Raw genomic sequence first — 17144 nt, forward strand, 5'->3', positions numbered from 1 at the left:
CTCACCGATGAGATACGTAGACTTCATCTCCAAGAATTCTCAGCAATGGTCATGCTGGCTAGGGAATTCTGGGAGTTGATCTGCATGTCTGGTGGATGCCCATGGAAGGCTGAACTATTTGTACCAGATGATCACTGAAGTGATTCTGTGGAACTTCTCAAACATTACTCAAGAAAAAAAAAATCACCTTTCAAGGTTCCCTCTCAAGAAAAATGGCCAATCAGTACATTTCAAATGTATGGTTATTTATGATTAACCCTTGCCTCAAATACATCAATCTATAGTAGATCCAACCATATGCAGCATTTGCAGTAAAACTGGGGCTCTTATTCCTTTTTTATCACCAATGAGTCTTGCACACCAATCAATTACGTCTGCTTATTTTGGCTGTGTCACACTCCCTCCCACCCAAATGGGTTAGAGTTAGAAAATGATGGTGACAGTTATCTCTGAAAATTTATGTACTCATGCTGTAATCACATAAGGATATTGCACCAACTGATTATCTCCATGGCGGGCCCAAACCTTTTGGATATGAGATTTTACCACTAATAGTGGCAAGAAAGAACAAGAGCCAGAACTGGTAATATAATCAAACTGTGTAACATACTAACAGATAAATGCAGGATTAGTTCCTACTCCATATCTGAAACATCCAATTCAGTAAGAGCCTGAAATGCAAAATGTAGTTTTTCACATTACTAATAAAAATACGAAAGAACAAAAAACTTAAATTGTAGCCTGTGGGGCAGCAAAACCATGTAACAGCTTATTTTATTCAAAACAGTGAGTAAAGAGCAGTGATGGGGAGTCTGTGGTTTTTCAGATGTTGAACACAACTGCTAGCAGCTTACGCTGGCATGGCAAATGCTGAAGAATGCTAGAAGTTGCAGTTCAGCAGAATTTGGAAACCTATATGGTCCCATCCTTGAAAGTCACTGCTAGAAAGGAAGTAAGGTGTACATCTTACATCTTACAGGGTACATCAACCAATAGCGCATGGGTTTTTTTCCCCCTGCATAGAATGGTATTGGGGAATGCTGCAATGTTAAGAATGAAGACCCAAATGATTTCTCATTTAGGCATTTGCCATACACATCAACCCACCAAACATGAACCAGTTCATTAAAGATAGATATGCATCACTACTTTTAATTACGAACCATATGCATAAATGTAATATCTTATGTTTTCTAGTACAGTACCAGGGCAGGTACACATGGCTAGGATTTAAAATTGGGGCTCAGGAGCTAAATGCAGCCCACAACCTCTCCAGCCTGTCTCCAAAGGAATCCAGAAACATCAGTTTGAACACTTTTTATTTGCCCTACATGACTGCTGGGCTGTATTCAGTTGGGACAGTGCATATCAATTGCCCTGTTTTAGCTCAAGGCCATTCTCTGTTTTTGACTCTTCCATTTTGCAATCAACAGCTGGTCTGCTCGTGTTCATAACTAACAAGGGAAGCAGAGGTCAGAATACCTTATCGAATGAATTCTGAAACATTCATATTAAGTTTAGATTGTAAGTAAGTCATTTAAAAATATTTTAAGTAAAGTTTAATTTGACTAGATTTTTCAAAGTACAATTGAAAACTTTGTTTAAAGTGGCCCAATATATTGAATATAAATAAGATCTTGTCTAACATCCACACCCATGCTTATTTATTGAAAAGTAAATTCCACATTGCATAATACAACTTGCTTTCTAAATCAGTATGTACAAAGCTGAAGCTTTCTTCTTTCAGTAAGAAATCTTGCTTAGCATCTCTCTGTGTGTGCATGTATACACACATAAAGAAATTTGATTCTTGCTCAATTTTGCAATTGCAAAAGGTGGGCTGACTCCATGACAAAAAGTCTTTATAAGTTTTTAAGTTGTACAAAGGCCTCTTTTACTTGCAAACTAAAATACTGTATTTATTCTAGCACCTAATTTGTATGCATGCTTACAAAGGAACTATATGAATTTCAATCAGGAAACCTGATCAGATAATTTCTTTATCAGTTAAATTAGCCTTGCATTAAATAATTCTGAAATTATGCTGCATTTAAGAAACCCTTCTACCCCAGTACCCAGGCTAGAAAGGTTTCTTAAATGCAGCAGAATGCCCTCAATTCCATGCGGTAAGGAAACGGCTCATCAGATGTTACAGTTCATCAACTCCCAGTACAGGCAGTATCAGAACAAATCCAAATCATTATTCCCACGACATTTCTAAAGATATGTACACCAAAAGAACATTTGTTGTATCCACTGGTATAGAACAAATACTACCAATGGATTTAATCAATTTCCTGTAGTCCCTCCAATGCTTCCACATTGCTGCAGAGAGCTGGGGGACATTCCGAGCAGAACTGGGGGCACACAGAAGGAAAAAGAAAGAAGTCAAACTCCCACAGCAAAAGTGGAAGTCAGTTGCGAGGCAGTGAATTAAACCCAATGAAAGCAAAGGACAAACTATTTCCATCTCTCCATTTATTGGTTCCTGCCAGTTTCCAATAATCTTCCCTGCTTCAACCCTGTAGGTGACACAGCAAAGGCACAGAATGCCGGACAATGCCTGGGACCTGCTGAGGGAGGGAGGGACAGTCCAAATTGCACCTGGCAGAAGGTGGTCCCAAGCAAACATGCATCAGATGGAAAACAAATACCCACAGGCTCACTGAAGCATGGAAGTCACCTGGGGCCAGGCAGCTCGGTACCATGCAATCTAAAGCGGCTGGCTATCTTCTGGAAGTGTAAAGTTGGTTACTCATTTCTTCAAGGCTGATCTTTGGCTGGTTTTCTCAGAGGGTGCTGAGTGTCAGAGTTCTGGCAAGGGGCTGGCAGTAACAGTCTTATTCAAGACACTCAAAACGAGAAGATTCGGCTGCCAATTTCCAGCAAGGAAAGGATTACATGGATCAGACCCCAGAAGTGGTTCCTTTCCTTGCTATGCTAATCTCAGGAATCCCAACTCTACATGGCATTCTTTGAATGTTGTAGCTACTCCTGCAGCACTAGCAGCTAAGACATTTATTTGATATGGAAACTTCAAAAGAGTAGCTATCCGGAGACATCTCCTCCTGATCTTGCTAGAAGTAGCCCAGCAGGAAGAGGTAGGGAAAGTCCCTCCTCTGAAAGTATTTAGCATCACCTACTGTCCAAATGTGGGACTGCCACAGGCCAAAGCAGACAGGAGGAAGGCAGTAAGTCCTTCATCCTCAGCCTTGAAACATCCCAGCGCAGCCATCACTGGAAGCTGATTACCAAAGGATTGGGGATTGGGGAGCATTATCCCCTAATTACTGCTGCCCTATCCAGTGGGAGAAATGCTGTCTTTCCCAGAAGGTATAGACACAATCTTAGTGCAAGTGACAGGCATTGCGTGCCAAAGAGACTCTGCAAGGTCTGGGTAGGGATTCAGTCTTTGGTTCATTGCTAGTACTTCTGAGAATGCCCCAGAGGTAAAACAGCAGGAATAAAGGAAGCACCGGAATGGCCACAGATGATTTCCAGATCAAATGATTCTTGCGATGCTCAGGATAGGCAGCAATTAGATGGCTTTGTGCTTCGAGCCTAGGACACAAATATACAGATAGATAAGAACAGCAGAAATGGATATACATTCTTCCCTCCCCTCCCCTCCCCTCTCCTTCCCACAAAGTTGAAGTTCACCATTTACGATAACATTGAAGAAAAAAATTCCTCTATCCCATGCACACCCCTTACATCTTCATAGGCTATCACAAGCCAATCCACAAAGGCTGCGACCATCCCACTCATACTGGCTGCCAAGCATTTCATATTGTGAGCATGCACTGCAGTAACTGCTGAAGTCTTGTTGGAACAGGCACATTAAAAACCCACTCTCATAAGTTTGTATCTGTAAAGACTCTACCACAATGGAAAAGCATAGGATCAGTGGAGACATTGTCCTTACAGCTTTTGTAGTTTATTTGAGGCATCATACTGATCATGAATTTTTTAAAGCTGCTTTCACTTTCCTTATGTGTCTAAAGAGGGCCATATTTCCAAATATTAATTCAATCACTTTTTTTTGCAGCTGTTTGGAACTATATCCTTAAGTTTTAAAAAGCTAGCCCAATTTAATCAATTTTTAATAGGTCAAAGGTAAACATAACAAAGTTCTGGTACTTGGGACTGCAGTACCTGTTTCTTGAGTTCACCTGAAGTTTTGGGGGAAAAAAAACTTGTTTATTGCAAAGACTGGCACAGGACAATTAGTTCTACTGCATCTAACTGGAAAAGCATTTAACAAGAACTAGCAGAATCTCCACCCTCCAAGGTTCTGTTCAGAAAGAGCTACAGGGTGGCCGAAAGACCAGTTGTTCCAGTTTGAGTTCCAATAACTAGATTAGCACTTTCCTTGCTGGGATATAACACAATACGATATTCACAAGATGAATTACGTCCAGCTATGAAGACAATGAACTGGCAAAAATTCCTCATCTCCTTTACTTGTTGCCGTAGCTGCTGCTGTTGATATTCCTCTTCACTAGCCGAAAGTGCTCGAGCCAGTGCCAGATCCTCCTCCTCCTGGGTGCTGTTAGAAACAGGGTCAAAATGAATTGGACACCCTGCATAATTTATCCCTTCCCTCTTCTTGATATACTCATCCCACTATTAGTAGATTGGTACGTGCAAGGTGATTTCATAAAACCTCTGTCTCCACTTATTGTTCAGAGGGCCTGATTAGTGCAGAATGTTTTGAATGCTCACCCCAACCCCATGGGCTAGAAACAGAGAACAGGACTTGATGTCAACAGATCTGCACTGGATTAGAGGCAATCTGCTGGCTACACAGTTTGGGCACAGTTGTCCTAGAAGTCTGTCCCTCTGTCTCACCCCAGTGTAACTTCTCAGCAAGTAGTCTGGCATGGTGGTATAACCCTGCTGATTTCTGGTAGCTATCACTACTGCTTTCTACCTGTGGTGTTGTGGTTGGATGGGCACCGTTTCTGCCAGAGACATCTCCAACGCTCGCTGTAACGCTTCTTCTTCACTCTGAAATGAAGCACAAAAGCAGAGTCAGCCTACCTGAGGGAAACCAAAAACCTCAGCACCTTTACATGGCTGGGCCCATTTCAAGGATTTGGGACTGGAATTGTGCCATTAACCTATTTTTGTCTTAATGTACAAGGGATTTTGTAGATACGATGAGAATAAAACAGATCACAATATCAGAAAGCATCTTCAAACTACCAGATCAAGGAGTTCCTACAGAATCCATACAAGCAACTGCTGCCAGACTCCAAGAGACATGACAAAAAATCATGCTGGACCTCTCTGCTCTCTCCTGAGTCTCAAATCTATAGCTCTTATTTCCCCATCCCTTGAAATAATAGTTTTAATAGCTTTAAAGAGCCAGTTTGGTGTAGTGCTTAAGGGAAGGTGTTGGAAAAAGAGCCTCCTACACGAAGCAGATTATTTACTTACCTGATTTTCTATCCTGCATTTCATTCAGGAGGTCTCCATCCCATAGCATTCCCTCCTCCCATTTGCACCAACAACAATTCTGTGAGGTAGGTTAGGTTGAGGGACAGTAACTGGCCCAAAGCCACAGCTGAAATTTCATTTTACAGTAGTTCTGTTCCTACTTTAACAAGTGGTTTCAATCAGTAAAAATGGGGGAGAAGCAGTAGAGCCTGTAGTTACTTCAATGCAGAGTGCTGCAATGTTTGACTCTCCCCCCACTGGTTTTTAACTTCTATATAAAATCAGTAGGAGGGGTCCTCATACCTTACACCTGGGGCGGTGATAATTATTTGTCACCACCCAGTCCAAATCAGCGATGCTGCAGAGTCCCTAACTTGGTATCCAGAAGCTATAAAGATCTGGATGGGCCAAAAGTAGCCTAGGTCGAATCCAGGCAAGATAGAATTAGACTAAGGCCCAGCCAAGTCAACCTTTAACCATGGGAGATCATTTTCTACTTAGTAACGTACTCTTAGCCCAACCTACCCCACAGGGTTCTGACTGTGGGAAAAATAAAAGGAGGGAATGTTAGGTATGCTCTAAACACTTCTGTGGGAAAGGCAGGATATAATTTATTTAAAAAAATTAAAAATGGAAGTGTTCAATCATTTTTAGTAAAAACGGGATAGCCTTGGACATGACTTATAGTGGTCAACAGGCAGGATTTCCAAGCTCAATCTATTAGCAAAATTCTGCAATAATTTCATTCCAAGATGCTCCATTTATCTCCATTATTTTCTGTTAACCAAACAATGAACACCAACATCAATATAATGTAGTGTGTTTTGCTTATATTTATGCATGTATGTGTTTTATTTTTAGAGGGTTGGATGCAAATCCTATTTGATCCCTGGCTCAACAACTACTTTTGACAAATTGTCTCAGTACATCAACTTAACTTATGGAAGATAGTTAAACAAAGACTTTTATTCATTCGTAAACCTGGACAAAGATTTTTCCAGGACATTATTATCTTTATTTACTAGCTTCTAATTTATTATATATTCACTAAAGAATACATTAAAAAACTTTAAAAGTAAGAACAAGTTTGCCTCTCTTTCTTATCTTTGATTTTCCTTTAGCTTCTGTTTTAGGCAACTTGCTAGATCCCATGTTTTTTGTCCCTTATTTTTCCTCTCATATGTTAAGATTTTAATGTAAATATGCATAATTCTTTAGTTGCTTCTTCATGTTCCTTTTTTCCTACGGACCCTTTTAAACTTAACTTGGTTGTTTTATGCTTCTAAATTTGGCAAATTCAGCTTTGCAATTGAAGCCAAGTGTAATAGAAGTTTGCCCTTCCCTCCTCTTTCCCTGTTTATTTAAAGATCATAAGCAGTTTGTTTTATCATTCATTTGTACTCTAAAGCTCAGGAGACTCTCATACTGGATTTCAGATCAATAGAAATAAGACAACCCCTGCTTACAAATTAAAAAGGCATGACACAAAAGGGGAAAATGGGGTGGGCAGAGGAAAAACAAACAAACAAAAAAATAGGCATTGATTCTTAATGTTATAAGATTCTAATAAATAACTAGCTATAAAGCATCCAGACATTAATGGCCTGTACTACTGCCAAATTATAATATGGTTGGACCTGACATCTGAATCTGGACCATGGATTAAATTGTAATTAACAGAGAGAACATTGTCACAATTTGTACTATTTTTTTTCTAAATTATTTACCTGCACCCTAGCTCTACCTGACGTTACAGCCCAAACTATGCATTAACTTCTTTCCAGTCTCCTAACAGAGGCATAAGGCTGGAGCAATCGTACAATGAGCTATAAGTATGTGGGGTGAAATGGGGATACAGAGGGGAGAAAGGAAAGCACAGCTCCCCCACCCCACCCCAGGAAGTGATTTCAAAGCTAATTAAGGCACTACTGGATTTTTTAAGGGAAAAAACCCCCCATGTAATGTCAACCAGCTAACCACTACCAGAGCTGGGATACTGGCCAATTAATGGGATAACTGATGGAAGATCTGGAGAGACGCAAAGACTACATAAGTTGGTTTCTCAGGTAAACTGATAGCGGCCTATTTTTCTTCTGTGTTTTCACTGCAACTATAATACTGCATTATTTAAGATGTGGTAACAATTAGCCTCTTTTGCAGCCGTTCAACAGATGAGGGGAATACATCAACAGATAACATAAATAACCTATATATTACATATATTGGCTAGACTTACCAAACCGTTCTGCAGAGCAACAACAGGTACAGCTGTGTTTTGTGGCTGAGGTGTTCTTACCGTCTCACTTGCTCTGTATGCAAGAAAAAAAAGTCAGCTGCCAAATGCATGAGGTTGGCAGGCCCTAAAATTACCAACATAAATGTTTCCAGGAAGTTCTTGTGACTCCAGAGGAGAAATGTGAGCTGCTGAACTGGGATCTAGTTTTATAACATCTTTATTTATAACATCTTTTATAACATCTTTATTTATAACATCTTTATTAGGTTGAGGATACAATTAAATGAACAACAATGCCATACTGAGGGCTGGAGAACACTTCCAGTGCTACTTGTTTCTTTTTCTTCAGAGACTCACACATCCAGGAAAAAAAAAATCAGTTTTTTTCCCCTTCTCTTTGTGATCTACAGGCTTCACTTATTCACACAGTCATGCACCCACACATACCTTCCCCAACTCAAGGTCTGTCTGGCCAGACCAGAAGAATCAAGTTGGGATGCTCACACAGAATGCTCACTCAGTGTGATGAGTCCCAAGGACTACAGTTCCCATTTAATACATTCCAACAAAGCTTGGCCAATCCCTCATTTTTCCTCACACTTCCCAGTACTTCTTCACCAGAATGCTATTGCCTAATCCAGCTGACACTGAGAACCATAACTTGTTATGTCTTTTTTCAAACTCTTCATTCTGATATTTTTCTAAACATTACATAAGATGAAATCTTCCTAAGCAAGCCTGTCTTTCTGGCCTACTTTGAGTAGGTCTCACATATTCCATCTTTTATACATGTGCAAATAGACCAATGCATGATACAAAGCTACGGATGATCACTACACCACAGCACACACTGATAGGCATTATATGCTATTGACAATATACTAACATCAACATGTTATATATACATGGTTATACTTGGTTAGCATATTTTAATAGTAATACAGGAGTAAATGGAATAGTGTCATCCATATGTTCTAAAGCATCTGGAAGATAGCATGTTGTCTACTCCTCCCATAGACAGAGAAGTGTCAGGTATCATAAAACATAACAGTACTCATGGAAAACTGTTACTACAAACTGAAAAAGACAGGAAACCACACGGATTCAGGATGACTATACCTGCTGGAGGTTGGTCGGCTGACAAGAGATCTCATGGCTGCATTGCTAGATGTAGTGCCTACAGGTTCTTTGGCAGACTTTTGAGCCCTCGCTATGGCAGCATTCCTGGAACCAGAAACAAAGCTCTTGTTATCAGCATCAGGCCATCCTTGCCTCACATCACCTCTCTCCCTTTCCTTGAAATGAACCAAATCCACTTTAGGACTCTTTTCAGCAGCCGTGTTAAGTCCCACTCTTTGTGATTAACTTGACTTTCAAGTTAAACTCAAACTATAGGGACAACCAGCCCAGCAAAAAATGTGACTGAGATTTTAGGGGGATGCGAGGAGGACAAGGAAGACAAGACAATCTTGCAATCTCAGATTACTTTTAGAGAGATACCAGAAAATGGAGGAAAGTAACATAGACAGGTTGGCACCAGTATTATACAATTTTAACTAGCACAATTCTCAGCCCTGCTTTTACCCAGCTTTGGAGAGTGAACGCCCAGTCCCACTGCAGTCATGGTCCAGGGGGTGCCGGTGTTTGAGGCAGAAGTTGCCATGACATTGGTCACAGAGGACCTTCATCATTTCCCGTTGTTTGCAGCCAGGACGCTGACACTTGTTGGTGAAAATCTAGGAAAATGGATACAATTGAGCTTGATCAGAGTTGAACGACCTGTTTGCAAGTAGGGAACCAACAAAATCTGCCTCCTTTATTATCTATGAAGCCTCCAACCTCTAAACAGTGAAGAAATAATCCCTGAATTAAAATTTCTCCAAACTGCAGAGTTTGAATGGGATCTTAAGCAGGCATAACTTGCCTTCTTACTCAGTTTAAACACGTAGCTTTTCTGCTCCTGCAGGCTTTCAAATGTCTTCCAGTGAAACTTAAGTCCCCATAAATAGCCTAACATGCCTGCTCATAATTTTTTTTTTTGTAATTTTATTCAAAGTTTTTAGAAAAGAAGATAAAAACTAATACAAACTAATATAAAGTAATAAAAAAGAAAAAATCAAAGAGAAAGCTAAAAATGCAAGAAAGGAAAAAAAGAAAAAGAAAAAAGATACAAAGAAGTGGCTTATGATCTTCTTTATAGCAGTTATAAGTACAATTATAAATTTACCTCTTTCTCTAAAGTTACAACATGCCTCTCTTCTTTCTATAATCTATCCTGTCTAATCATCATAACAATAAACCATAAGTTCATTTTTTAATGTTTTCTGCAAAAAGTCCATAAGGTGTTTCCAGTCAACAATAAACGTAAATACTGTCTTTTCCCTAATCAAAGAAGTAAATTTGGCCATTTCAGCAAGTTCCATCATCTTCACCGACCATTCCTCCATTGTGGGTAATGCCAAAACTTTTCATCTTTGTGCATACAACAACCTTGCTGCAGTTATATAAAAAAACAAAGTTCCATGACTTTTTTCCAACTGTTTGTCCATCAGTCCCAGAAAAAAGACCTTGGGACTCAATAGTATATTAATCTTTAAAATCCTCTGAATCAGTGTATTTATTTGAATCCAAAATTTTGTAGCTTTTTGGCATATCCACCAAACATGATAAAATATCCCTTCTTGTTGTTCACATTTCCAACATGTATTTGAAGTGCCTTTATAGATTCTCTTTAAGATTATAACATAGTGTAAATTTTAATCCTTTCAACCATATATTTTTCCATTGTTGCATCTGTATATTATAACCAAAAATTTTAGCCCACTTTAACATACATTCTTTCACTTGTTCTTCTTCTGTTTCAAATTTCAACAGAAGTTTATACATTTTAGCAATTACATGTTCATCAATTGTACATAATTCTATTTCAAACTCAGTCTTACAATGTTCAAAACCACAAACTCTTTTGTCTACTTTAAATCTTTCTAATAGCTGTAATTAAGAAAACCATTGGCAACTATATCCCTCTGCCAGCAGTTCTCCTGTTGATCTTATTTTGTATTCCTGTTGACAAAATTCTAGTATCTCACTATAAGTTAGCCATTTGTATTTGCCTATTATTTCTCATCTATAAAACGCTTCTTGTGCTGAGAGCCACAAAGATGCTTTCGGGCACAACCTGGGTGTATCTATTCCATATTCTCAATATGGCACATCTAACATAATGATTTTTAAAATCTACGCTAATCTTGATTTTATCGTACCATAAATATCCATGCCACTCAAATCTCAGTTTGTGTCCTTCTAACTCCAAAAGCCTTCTATTTCTCAGCAGCACCCACTCTTTCATCCAAACTAAACAGCAAGCTGCAAAATACAATTTCAAATCAGGTAAACCCAATCCTCCTCTTTCTTTTGCATCCTATAACATTCTCTTTCCAGCTCTCTGTCCATAACTTCTGTCTTACTCTCCAGGATTTCCACTTTGTCATTAATTTGTTTTACATCCCCAGAGACTTGTTTTACAGAGCTTTCCATCTTCTCGACTTATTTCATCTCCTCTTTCATCTTTACAAGTCTTTGATCCATTCTTTTTTCAAAATCTGTCAATTTAGTATCCACTGATTTAGTCAATTTAGTATCAAATGATTCAGCTAACTTATTGCTCAATTCCTCAAACATTTTCTGAAGTAAATCTGGTGTAATTCCTCTCTGTGCAGGTTGCTCTAGTGATCCTCTCCTCCCCTCTGCTATTTTTGCCGCTTTTCTGGTGGTTGCCATTGTAATATTGTAATCCAGAAATGAAAGTGTCTCAATTGCAAGGGAAAGAGTAAAAGGCAGCCCCCCCTTTTTTTTCTGTTTTGTCTTTCTGTGCCCTTAATACTTTTGTCTCAAACGGCACTCTGTACTTACAGTCAGCATCACAGTCTGGCTCATATTACCTTTATCTTTTGTTTTGTAAAATCCACCAATTGTTAAAACCCTTTTTTTCCTTTTTAGTCCAGAAGGAATGTTGACTCACCAAGTGGAATTCTCTTATTCTGCAGCTCAGAAAAATCTCTCTTTAGCTGTAAATTAATTACATCTGAAAGTGTTTAAGAAAGTGAGGCTTTTGCGAACTTTGTGTCCATATAGGTGGCATTATGGCTGTGAGCTTGGTTGAAATCCCTCAACTCCCAGCCGCTCAACTCACAAGTCGACTGCAAAAGCCTCTCCTGCAGTCTCCTCATAAGGAGGAGCTGTCTGGAGTGCAAGTGGGAGATCTCACGATCTCTCTTTTATCCAGCCAGAATTCACTGTCTGGACGCCAGTCTCTATCACAGTGCCATCCCCACTCCTTCAGGGATGTCTAATCCACCACAGATCCTCATCTAGAAGCCACCTGCTCATAATTATCTTAACTGTGCTGCCTGGAACATGGGAAACTTTACAGAGAGCTTGGCTGATCTTAGCACTATCTACATTAATGGGAGTGGCTCTCCCATGTTCATGTGGGAGTTTTATACGGGCAAAGTATGTGCTGTATCACCCAATTATGGCTCTCATCCAGCTTGGGAAAAACATATTAAAACCTCCAGGAATTTGGTTACCAAACTCTGCTGATTCAACACTAGGATGCTCTACTGGCCTATGATTCAGTTTTTGATGTATATCAGATTCTGGCAACTCCCTGCCAGATGCAGCAGAAAGTGCTTTAGCCTCCTACCTTTCTCTTACGCTGAGCTGGGTCTGATTTGCAGTCCTGATCAATGTGGGCTCCCACCACAATATCAGGCATTTCTCCTCGCTTCACAGGGATGGGTGTGCTGCACAATGGACACACAGGAACTTGCACATCCTAGGGAGAGGATAGGGATCGGGTGATATGTAGGCACTTCCTTCGATTCATGCATCATACAGCAGAGATAGACAATGGTGGCTTGTAGATATTTCAGAGTACTACTCCCATGACCCTCAAGATAACATAGCTCCTCTTTGTCTGATTATGAGAGCTGTAATAATAAAAAGTTATCAGGTCACCTATTCAGAAACAGAGCAGGTGTATTTATTTTATTTCATATACTGCTCCAATTATGGTAGATTCTGAGTGATGCCCAGCAAAAAATCAGCATAATAATATAACAAGTCATCATCAACATCATCTGGATCAAAATGTTGCAGCATATAACCATCATCTAACAAAGGTACACCTGTTCAGAGTTCCAGCCAACCACTCCTTTCAAACAGGATAATCTTTGTTTTCTCCTCCTTTCAGTTCACCTTTTCCATGATATTTAGCATACAGTAGCTACTGGACATGCTCAGTTTTCAAAAGACCTGTCTGCCCTTCAGTTTTTAACATTCATTTATTTGGTACTTCTACAAACTTAGGATTCCTTAAATAACTCTTGAGTTTCTACAGTAGCTCTGGTTTGCCTCCAATGCTGTTAGGACTCACTCTCTAGTTTGTTATCATAAAGAGTGAAATTGCATTAACATTTGCCTATAAAAATTTAACCCAGTGGACCAACAATGCATTCCAGAGTTACAGGTGGTCCCCATTTTAAGAACGAGTTCTGTTCTCAAGATCCGTCCTTAAGTTGAATCTGTGTGTAAGCCGGAACAGTATTATTCTATAATACTGTATAAGTAGTATTGTGTAATTAACTCAAATCATTGTGTATTTAATTCAAATTTTGCTACAATAGGCTCTGTTCTTAACTATGGGTTGTCTGTAATTTGTGCTTTCTTAACCCAGGGGCTACCTGTATAAGACAACTGCTAACAAACCCTTTTTGTAGGGCCATGTTTACAAAACAAACTTCTAGAGAGATAACAGAAGTAAGGATTAAAAGGCCTATGGCATTTTTCATATTACCAAACTGGATGAAGAAGTGACACACAGATGAAAAGGTCTTGCGGCAGTGGCCAGCTATTTTCTTATCTTAGGTAACCTTCTGTGGAGACCCAATTTCACAAAATGGGTGGTTTAGAATCATGGAGCTGCAAGAACCATTTCAGCTACTGAGACCAGTATCATTGTTCAGTGCAGGAATTGAAATTAAAGCATCCCTTGCAAATGACTATCTAGCCTCTGTTTTTTCCAGTAGAAGGAACTCACCACCTCTTTGGGTAACTATCCAGCTGCTCTTATAGGTGTCCCCCCCCCGCCCCCCGCCACTCCCTGCATTCAGTCAGAATCAGCTTTCAGGTTACTTGTTATTCTATATCTTACAATCGGACCACAAAAGACAGGACAACTTTCTTCTGTGTGAGATGCTTTCAGGTATTTGAAAAATGCTTATACGTCTCCTCCACCTTCCCTTCTCAAGGCAAAATACTGTCACTCCCTTCATAAGACTTCCTTTCAAGGCCCTGAGCATCCTCGTTGCCCTTCTCTGCATTATTCTTAAAAGGTGGTGCCTAGAACTGAATAACATACTTGTAGGCTACGTCTGATTAATGCAGAACATTGCAGTGTTGTTTTACTTCCTTGTTTCAGAAACTATATTACTGTTGACCCAGCCTAAAATTGTGTTTGCCTTTTTAACATTCACACTAGAGTGTTGGCTTTATTCACTTTGTAGTCACCTATTATTCCAAGATCTGTTTCGTAAGGATTATTGTTAACCAAAGTACCCCTGTCCTACACCTGTGCATTTGACTTCTGTAAGCGTCTTGTCTCATCTCTTAATTCAAGTCATTAATAAAAACATTCAGAGTACAGGATTCAGGATTCAACCTTGTGATAGCCAATTCAATAATCTCACATCAGTTCGATGTTCATGAGCGTACTTTTCAACTCAGTATGTATTCTCTTCACTGTCATGTCATCCAACCCACACTTAACTAGCTGGATAACCACAATGTCATGGGGTACTTGCCAAATGCTTTGCTAAAATCAAGATATATTACCTATTCAGTATTCTCACACTGTACTACTCGAATGAATTTACCAGTCAAAAAATCAGTTAAATGAGCTAAATTTGTTCTTGACAAATAAAGGTGATTTCTGGTAATCATCACAAGCCATGTTTCAAATAGCACAGCCTTCCTTCTTACTGCTTCATCTGAGGCTGCAGAAAGAGTAGCTCCCTTTGAGCAGATGGTCTCTGCCCTTTTGTGCCTTGTACAGGATAGAGTCAATATATTCTACGAAAGTTAAGAATATACTGCATCTGATGCACATTTTGTTCCTTCCAGTTTTATTTACCTTCTTGTAAGCTGAAGTGCAGTTATGATGAGCATAGGCAATATGGTCAGTGCAGAATAGCTGTTCACAAGCATCACATTTCAAGGGGAGGAAGTCTGAGGGCAGAAAACAATGAGCAATGAAAAGCTGTAAAAGTTTTCCCTGCAACTTTTCAAATGACTATCTAGGCATTTTACTGGATGCCATGGTAATTGTCCGACTTTATTTTAAAGGGTACTTGCCTTTTCAGCAGAGGAAAATATTTGAACACAATGAAGGTATCATGGTAACTAATTTTGCAAACAGATTAGAGATGGAAAGTCTTGGGGAAAAATATCAGAAAAACTGAAAAAAACACCCTCAATATTTTTCTTCTTAACCTTCACATCTGAAAAATAGTCTCATCACAGATGTGCAGTAGAGCAGCAGGTCCAGACTGACCATCTTTCTGCTATCTGCAACTGTTGAGCCTTAATATAAAGCAAAAAACTAATGCTCATTCACATTTGCTCATACCCCTATGTCTTAACACAGAACTGGATTAAACAAAATAGAATGGCAAAAAAAGTACTTTAACCTTTGTCTGTTAAGAAACATAGCAAGAGACAGATTATGTAAGAATCCCTAAGTCTACAGTGCAGAATTGTGATAGTCAAGTGTAATGTGATCAGGCACAAATATCTCTCGAATTCTACAAAGGAACTTCTCCTTCAGATATTTGGGAGGGCAAGAGTCTCCCCCATTTACATTTAACCTTCAAACTCACAACCACGGGACTTATTTACTAGTATATTACACAAGATTTCACTCTGGGGAGTTTACATTTCATATCAAGCAGCACCCTAAGGATCCAGACCTCTCGACACAACCGTTCACCAGCAGTTTACTGAACATTCTATGTTAGGGTTAGACATAAGATAAAATCCCTCCAATCTGAAGTATGCAACAATTTCCAAACTCTAAAGGTCCCATGTTACATTCTTAATGTGGAGCGCTCTTCTAAGATGGCCAGCTTTATTTCATCATTGGGAATGAAATGAATATAACAGCTTGGTTCACAAGAGAGAATATATAACTAATTAAAACAGAAAACAAAGACTGCTTGCCTGATTTCTTCTGGGAATAAAGCCTTTATCTTCACATTAAACACCAAAGCATCTGGGGACTCAAAGCTTTTAGCTAGGAAATGCCAAGGGTGCATCTCCATAGAGAAGCCCCTGCTTATCTCTTTGTTTATGAAATAATTCCAAGTGTCATCACTGAGACATCATTAATGTGGCAGCTGCTGTAGTATGCTGTACTCCCATGCAGAGCGATTAGAAGGCATATCACCAAAGCTACAAAATACTTAGAGGAAGTGTATGACACGTTTTTTAAACTGCAAAGCATTACCAAAATAATGAGTTCAGCCAGCCACCCCCCTCAAAAAAAAAACAAACCCAACCCACTCTTCTGAAGCTCTCTCAGGAAGTACATTGCAAAGTCACTTGTCATACAGTTGTAAAAAAAAAAAAAAAGCAGTCTGTACGAATTCCCGTAGTTGCTAGAGCTCTAGAAAACCCAGCTTTCCACGCTGCGGAGCACAAGCTCAATCACAAACCACGATACCCCCGCTACTGGGGAAGGAGTGGAAGAACCTTACTGCCAGCTTCCCGGTCTACCAGGCCCAGCTGGAAAAAGTCCCGATTCTCACCGGACTCCGGTGCCTCTCTTCCTGCCCTTCCCAAACCTCAGCCGAGAGGACGAGCAGGGGGAGCCCGCCTTGCCCCCACAGCTGAAGGCAAATCCTCACCCAGGCGCTTGCAGGAGGGCTCCGTGCAGTGCGCTCCCAGATCTGGGAACTCCATGAAGCTGCCAACGGGGCTGATTCCGGGGGCGGCCGAGGAGGAAGAACGGTACCTGGCGGGAAGAAGAGACTTACAACCCAGGGGCTCCGAGAGCGGGAGAAATCCGCAGGAAGGACGGATGATTATGACCCAGTGGGGGTCGGGTGAGATGCAAAGGCTGCAGCAGCCGGGAAACGGCGAGAGGGGAGAGGGCTGCAACACCCCGAGGAGGCAGGGTAAGAAGGAAGAACGGCGCTCACTTAAAATAATCTACACAAGCGGCAAAAGAAAAAAAAATCAGGGGAAAGAGAAAACAACAGCCCCCAATACTGTAGCAGACCATCCTCACCCTCCTCTCTGCAAAACAAGGAAACCTTCGTGCCTCTTGCCCCACCCACTTCCGTTTCTGGATGCGATGACGTCATGCCGTCAGGGCCCTTCGGCGTCGAGAAACTTAGTGCCTGCCCAG

General features: G+C 40.1%; 1 protein-coding gene across 4 annotated transcripts; it reads right to left on the bottom strand.

Annotated features, from left to right (window-relative positions):
• Positions 1 to 2660: 2660 nt before the first annotated feature.
• On the bottom strand, positions 2661 to 17135 carry ZFAND2B (zinc finger AN1-type containing 2B). Of its 4 annotated transcripts, none has more exons than XM_025177755.2 (9): positions 17025 to 17135; positions 14871 to 14965; positions 12384 to 12515; positions 9263 to 9414; positions 8798 to 8902; positions 7679 to 7751; positions 4934 to 5010; positions 4416 to 4549; positions 2661 to 3561 (listed from the first exon to the last, which is right to left on the bottom strand). In XM_025177755.2, the coding sequence occupies exons 1-9, from the start codon at positions 17098 to 17100 to the stop codon at positions 3539 to 3541; spliced, it is 867 nt and encodes a 288-aa protein (XP_025033523.1). In that variant the 5' UTR covers positions 17101 to 17135; the 3' UTR covers positions 2661 to 3538. The 4 variants fall into 4 exon arrangements, with proteins under 4 accessions (XP_025033523.1, XP_025018747.1, XP_007419872.1 ...); XM_025162979.2 differs by having other exon boundaries at positions 4465 to 4549; positions 17025 to 17133; XM_007419810.4 differs by lacking the exon at positions 17025 to 17135 and adding an exon at positions 16642 to 17018 and having other exon boundaries at positions 4465 to 4549.
• Between the last annotated feature and the right edge of the window lie 9 nt (positions 17136 to 17144).

Source organism: Python bivittatus, unplaced genomic scaffold, assembly GCF_059951505.1.
Source record: "Python bivittatus isolate LINGU-HERP-01145 unplaced genomic scaffold, Pbiv_v1 ctg000480_np1212, whole genome shotgun sequence".
Classification (NCBI taxonomy): Eukaryota; Metazoa; Chordata; class Lepidosauria; order Squamata; family Pythonidae; genus Python; species Python bivittatus.

Coding starts and splice junctions, on each gene's coding strand:
- ZFAND2B (XM_088146368.1), bottom strand. CDS start 16,696: ATGGAGTTCCCAGATCTGGGAGCGCACTGCACGGAGCCCTCCTGCAAG. Junction 8,903..9,262: donor CGTTCACTCTCCAAAGCTGG/GTAAAAGCAGGG, acceptor TTCTGGTTCCAG/GAATGCTGCCATAGCGAGGG. Junction 7,752..8,797: donor AGCCGACCAACCTCCAGCAG/GTATAGTCATCC, acceptor TCTTGCATACAG/AGCAAGTGAGACGGTAAGAA.